The 6000-nt window shown below is 46.0% G+C and overlaps 3 protein-coding genes across 3 annotated transcripts; 1 reads left to right on the top strand and 2 right to left on the bottom strand.

Moving 5' to 3' along the window:
* Window positions 1-676: 676 nt before the first annotated feature.
* Window positions 677-2507, bottom strand: LOC128706707 (heat shock protein 60A-like). The gene is made up of 2 exons (XM_053801648.1): window positions 2346-2507; window positions 677-2236 (listed from the first exon to the last, which is right to left on the bottom strand). The coding sequence occupies exons 1-2, from the start codon at window positions 2505-2507 to the stop codon at window positions 677-679; spliced, it is 1722 nt and encodes a 573-aa protein (XP_053657623.1).
* A 155-nt stretch (window positions 2508-2662) lies between these two features.
* Window positions 2663-3076, bottom strand: LOC128708085 (p53 and DNA damage-regulated protein 1). Its single transcript, XM_053803042.1, has one exon. It carries the CDS (start codon window positions 3074-3076, stop codon window positions 2663-2665), a length of 414 nt encoding a protein of 137 aa, XP_053659017.1.
* Window positions 3077-4690: 1614 nt separating this feature from the next.
* On the top strand, window positions 4691-5155 carry LOC128709806 (uncharacterized). Its single transcript, XM_053804825.1, has 2 exons — window positions 4691-4998; window positions 5074-5155. The coding sequence occupies exons 1-2, from the start codon at window positions 4691-4693 to the stop codon at window positions 5153-5155; spliced, it is 390 nt and encodes a 129-aa protein (XP_053660800.1).
* Window positions 5156-6000: the final 845 nt, after the last annotated feature.

Here is a 6000-nt window from a genome sequence, read left to right as displayed (position 1 = left end):
CACTCCACGCACTGCAGGTGCGTAACTCCTGTTTTCGCTTAACCTAGCCCTTCCTTTTGCGAGGGAATCAACTCTACCGGATTTCTGCACCTCTCTTCTCTACACGAACGGCCTTTAATTCTAAATATTGTTCATAATGTTGCATTCGCCATGCCTGATTTAACACGAGTGATGTGTGTTATACCGAACTACCGATAGGGGGTTTTTTCCTTCTCTCTACATGGGCGTCTTTGACGTGACGCAAATGTGTTTTAATTTAAAACAAACTTTACGCAACACTCCCTATCTAAGCAGCTAAACCCCTGAAAGGCTCACACTAGCGTGATGTGCTCGAGAAGCGTGATGAGAATACGCCGATCATTTGGAAACATACATTCTGGCGTTAAGAATTCGCTCTCGAACTATGACGGTGGTGTATAAGGTGTACAATGGGAAGGAAAAAGGATAATTTGTCGTTTTTAAAACAATAAATGCATTAAGCTTGCGATTACGCGTGAAGGTGTACAGGGAAGAAACACCAATGCACCGAACGAGGACTTGAATTCGATGCTCTGGGTGTTAGTTTGCTAGGACTTTCATCGGAGAATCGGAACTCACCGTTCACAGGCATTGGGAGCATCTTCCCGCACAGCTTCACGCTATCTCCCGTCGGAAAACTTTTGCTCGACGAACTATCTTACATCATACCACCCATTCCTCCCATTCCACCCATACCGCCCATGCCGCCCATTCCACCCATGGGGTTAGCCGGTTCCTCCTTCGGGATCTCCGTCACCACTGCTTCGGCCGTGGTGAGCAGTGACGCCACACCGGACGCATCGGAAAGTGCCGTCCGGACGACCTTCGTCGGATCGATGATGCCCTTCTCGATCATGTTGACGTACTCGTTGTTGAGCGCATCGTATCCGAAGTCACCCTGCAGTTCCTCCACCTTCGCCACCACCACTGACCCATCGACGCCGGCATTCTTGGCGATCTGTGTGCACGGCATACGTAGCGCACGGCGCACAATCTCGATGCCCGTGTTCTGGTCCTCGTTGGCACCCTTCAGGCTCGCCAGGGCAGGTGCGCAACGGATCAGTGCGGTGCCACCACCGGGCACAATACCCTCCTCAACGGCGGCACGTGTCGCGCACAGCGCATCATTGACACGATCTTTCTTTTCGTTAACCTCCACCTCGCTCGAACCACCAACCTTCAGTACGGCCACTCCCGACGATAGACGAGCCAAACGCTCCTGCAGCTTCTCCTTCTCGTACTCGGACGTCGTCTCCGCGATCTGGTCACGGATCTGATCCGCCCGGCGGTTTACATCCTCCTGCTTGCCGCGTCCCTTGAGCAGCAAACAATCGTCTTTGGTGATCGTGATCTCTCCCACCTGTCCCAGATCCGACAGCTGCACATCCTCCAGCTTCACCAGATTCGCATCATCACCGAACACAATACCGCCGGTACTGATGGCCATATCCGAGAGCGTCGACTTGCGGTTATCTCCGAACCCTGGTGCCTTCACCGCAGCCACCTGCAAGCCGATCTTCAACCGGTTCACGACCAGCGTACTGAGTGCCTCACCATCCACATCTTCCGCGATGATGACGAGCGGTTTGCGTTGCTGATTTGCCATCTCAAGCGCCGGAATGATGGACTGCACGGTCGAGATTTTCTTCTCCGAGAACAGCACGAGCGCATCTTGGAACTCTACCTTCGCGCCCTTGCTCGAGTTGATGAAGTACGGCGAAATGTAGCCACGGTCGAACTTCATGCCCTCGATCACCTCCAGCTCATCGTTCAGCGTCTTGCCGTCCTTCACCGTAATAACACCCTCCTTGCCGACGCGCTTCATCGCCTCGCTGATCAGATCTCCAATTGCACGATCACCGTTCGCCGAGATCGTTGCCACCTGGGCAATCTCTTCCGGTGTGTTCACCTTGCGCGACAGCGTCTTCAGGTGCTCCTTCACGGTGTCGACGGCCAGCATCACACCGCGACGAATCTCGATCGGATTGGCACCCTTGGAGATCTTCTCGAAGCCCTCCTTAGCGATGGCACGGGCCAGCACGGTTGCGGTCGTCGTACCGTCACCGGCTTCCTCGTTCGTGTTGTTCGCCACATCCTGCACTAGCTTGGCACCAATGTTCTGGAATTTACACTTCAGCTCGATTCCCTTTGCCACCGTCACGCCGTCTTTGGTGATTTTGGGTGAACCCCAGCTTTGTTCCAGAATGACGTTGCGTCCCTGCGAGAGAAGACATGATAGGCGTTAGGGTGCGGCCGCAATAAACAAACGCGCGTAATGAGGGCAGCATGCACCATTATCAGTGCGGCTTCTTATCATTTCTACCCACCTTTGGTCCCATCGTAACGGCCACAGCGTCGGCTAGCACATCCACACCCTGCAGCATAAGGGCACGCACTTCCGGTCCAAAGCGGACGTCCTTAGCATAGCCCCGACTGGAAGCGACCTGTCGTGCGGCAGCAACACGTAACACTGTTGGCAAGCGGAACATTTCTGGAAGGATACAAGTATACAATTAACAGAGGCAGCAATCGTCATGGGAAGTTTCACGTTTATTCCTCATTCAAATAGTGGGAGATACATTGTACAGTGAGATCAAACTAGTCCTCGGCTTACTCTAACAAAGCAATAAAATCCTTAGTTACATCAAAACCCTGGTAAATTCGATCGTATCCCAGCGATTTCTGCGTTACTAAGCGGTTTCAAATCGAACCCACGCAAAGGCTGATCGTGCTCGAGATCACGTTGCTTCGCAACCATCAACTTCTGCTCCATTCGTATCCGTTCAATTTCTGCCTCGGTCGTCTGTTGGTCCTTGCGCAACATCTCAACTGCGGTTGGACGGTCCTGTTTGATCAACATCGGACCGATCGTTATCCACACTCGCTGCTGCGTCTCGGGAATGTGTTTCTCAATCAAACGAAGCGCTTCACGCGTATCCTGACGCCGTTTGTCTAGCTCCACCAGCTCTTGCTTGTAGGCCAGAATACGATCGGCAACGCGTTCCGTTTCCAGAAGGATTTCCATCAGCTTCTGCTGATCAGAAACATTGGCTGCCATGGTAATAAGGACGAGCTTTCGGTCTTAGCAACCAGCGGGACGGTTTACAATTATCTCATGGGCAATGTGATCACAAACAAGCACGCACACTAAGCTTTTCACACGCCGGTTATGATGATACAACACGCAACAGGGTAGTTATGCTTTTATGTCGATAAAATGTAATTGCGGGAGAAAATAAAAGAAAAATATTAGAAAACATTTACGGGGCCTAGTTCTACCAGATGCTGTTGCGTTCCAGAATTAATATTCAAAAAGTGTGGATTGAATCATCCTAAACAATCGTTGACACCGCCATCATATGAACACCCCTCCGAGGAGAATGGATGGGAGTTACGTAATTACGCGACCACACGAGGTCTTGGCTCCGGCACTGTTACCCGGAGAGTACAAAAAGAGCTATTAAATCTTTTAAAAAATATCAATATGATTTCATCTTGACGCTGGAATACAAGCTTGGCCCATGTTTCCATAGCACTCTCTTTAATTGCACAACCTAATTCCCTACACACTGCAGTTTCACCACAGCAGCCGGTAAAGCGAATGATGAAATGTTCTGGAAAACACGAGAATCCCACCGCCGTACACGACAAGCCGTGGGGTATGCCGTAGCCCTAACCTAAAACTCGGCGAACGAGTTTCAATCGCGATTTTGTGCTTGTTTAGCGTTTATCCTAGCGGTCGGAACTTACCTCTGTTTTGTGGATGATAACTTTAGCACAACTTGAACACAAATCTTTCTGGATTTCCCGGTTTTCGGTCCGGAGCGGTCTCGTGCACGATTACACCTCGTTTTTCGGTGGCAGTGAAATGACAAGCTCTCCGAATCGCGTACAAATCAAAACGCATGGAACGTAGGCGGTGGTCTCATACTGTACCACTAGTTTGACAGTTGCCAACGATGGCCGACGCACACTGTGGCGGTACATTTGGGGTTATATGAGCATCTTGCTTTTTTACTGCTTTGTTGCGTGTTTTATGAAACAAAACATGACTTTAGCGTTTATTCGATAACCGTTTCGTAGAATTCATAACACTCTTTACAGCTTTTTTACACAATTAAAATAATGATTCTATTTTTAGAAAAAATCCAAATGAAACAATAAATTTTTATCCATCTTCAGACACCTTATTACAAGAAATCATAGTATTTTCGGTCTATTACCAAATGAATTATGGATAATTGGATAATTTTCAAACAAATAATTCTGCGTTTAGGTTTTCGGGTATTTTTTGACATTATGACTGAACTGTTTTTTTCCATAGTACATTGTATGACCACAAGGAGATTAAATTTTGGCCCATAGTTGATTTAAAGGGAAACAAAAGATACCGTATGGGCAACGGTATATTTTTCCATTCATAAAAACCCGGCAAAGTTTCATTAATGAATTCAGGTCCACACACTCTCGTTCTGCTTTCTTTCGATCCTGTTGTGTGCTTTGTGCATTACTTTTGTCCAGTGCGTCTCGATATTTTAACAGATTCTGTGCCATTTTCGGTGTGATTTTAAAATTAAAAGGAAAAGGAATTTAAAAGGCTAGATTTAAAGGACCCAGCTCAGTGGTGTGATCAAGTGCTCTAGTCTGCGTGTGCAAGTGTTCCACGAAGAGAATGGCGACCATTCATAAAGATTCGTTGGATATGATGGAGAAGGATGCGGCATCCGGTACACTGGAAAAATCGAAGATTTTAAACTGTTTGTTCTGGAAGAGCAATGATATATATGATCCGGTAGCGATGATCGGACAATCGATTGATCAACCGCACGCAGATAATGGTCAGCATTCGCGCCAATCATCGCAACCGAACGTTACTGATTCCGTACTGGATCTGCTTGACAAGCATGCCTTGTGGAAATGCTTAAGCGTCCCTAGCGACGATGATGGATGTGAATACTGTACTCTGCAGCCGATTGAAATGTAATAGTGGCACCGCTGGGCCCGAAACGATTGCCCGAATAGTAAAATAATGCTGCGCTGCCTTTCTCATTGCAGGCAACTGTTCCCGAAGCACCACATTTATACGAATGGCAAACTGTCCTGTCCTTTGCTGCTGGCTCGCGAGACGTGCGTATAAATTGTTCGTTTTTCGTATGTCAAATTCAATATTGTCTTCATTCTCCTTATTATTTGCAGCGCGAAGGGTTCGGATAAATTGAAGATGACTTATATTGAAAAGGACAAAAACATACGTTTCTTTACAAGAGGTGCGAAACGAAACAAATAGTGATTAGTTGAAGTCCGCACCACATTTGAAAGTTCCTAAAGCTATCTAATTTACCTGAAAACAGGATGCTTGCACAAGTTTGATTGCACAATTGGAAGAATGTTACTACAATTGTTTATTTACCACGCAATATTAAGTTCCTCAATTGTTACTATAGTTTGGAAGATATGGAGTTATTTAAAGTTCCTATTTACATATTGTAGTAGTTATATGCGTTAGTTGTAATTATTGCACCAATAATGGTACAAAGGTAGATAAAAACGAGTTCCATAAATATTTTTTTAATTGCTTAATTCAACATCAGAAACATATTTCCAAATAAAATAAACGGCAAAAATAGGAACATACATAGGAACTAGTTCGTTAGCTACACGAACAAAGTAAGGAGCTCGAAATCAAAACATTATAACTAATAACAATTATACAATTACAATAATCGTAAATGTATTTGGTTAGTTTGCGAGAACTTTCTGAAAGCGATTTCAGTCTTTATTATTATATTGTAAAAATTACTAAAGAGAACGGTATGGAAATAAATCAGATGATTATTCACTTCATGATCTACGCATCGATCGATAAGTTGTGAATAACGCATAAACATACTCAGTGTGTCTTTTTTGTGTCGCTGCGTTTAGAGATGAATGATTCACTTTATGTAGACCAGCTTTAGACTACTGCACTACTTACACAATTCA

This window comes from Anopheles marshallii, chromosome 2 (assembly GCF_943734725.1).
Source record: "Anopheles marshallii chromosome 2, idAnoMarsDA_429_01, whole genome shotgun sequence".
Taxonomy (NCBI): Eukaryota; Metazoa; Arthropoda; class Insecta; order Diptera; family Culicidae; genus Anopheles; species Anopheles marshallii.
Note: the sequence above shows the minus strand (reverse complement) of the source record. Positions and strands in the feature narration are given on the sequence as shown.

Coding starts and splice junctions, on each gene's coding strand:
- LOC128708085 (XM_053803042.1), bottom strand. CDS start 3,076: ATGGCAGCCAATGTTTCTGATCAGCAGAAGCTGATGGAAATCCTTCTG.
- LOC128706707 (XM_053801648.1), bottom strand. CDS start 2,507: ATGTTCCGCTTGCCAACAGTGTTACGTGTTGCTGCCGCACGACAGGTC. Junction 2,237..2,345: donor CCGTTACGATGGGACCAAAG/GTGGGTAGAAAT, acceptor CTTCTCTCGCAG/GGACGCAACGTCATTCTGGA.
- LOC128709806 (XM_053804825.1), top strand. CDS start 4,691: ATGGCGACCATTCATAAAGATTCGTTGGATATGATGGAGAAGGATGCG. Junction 4,999..5,073: donor ACTCTGCAGCCGATTGAAAT/GTAATAGTGGCA, acceptor TTCTCATTGCAG/GCAACTGTTCCCGAAGCACC.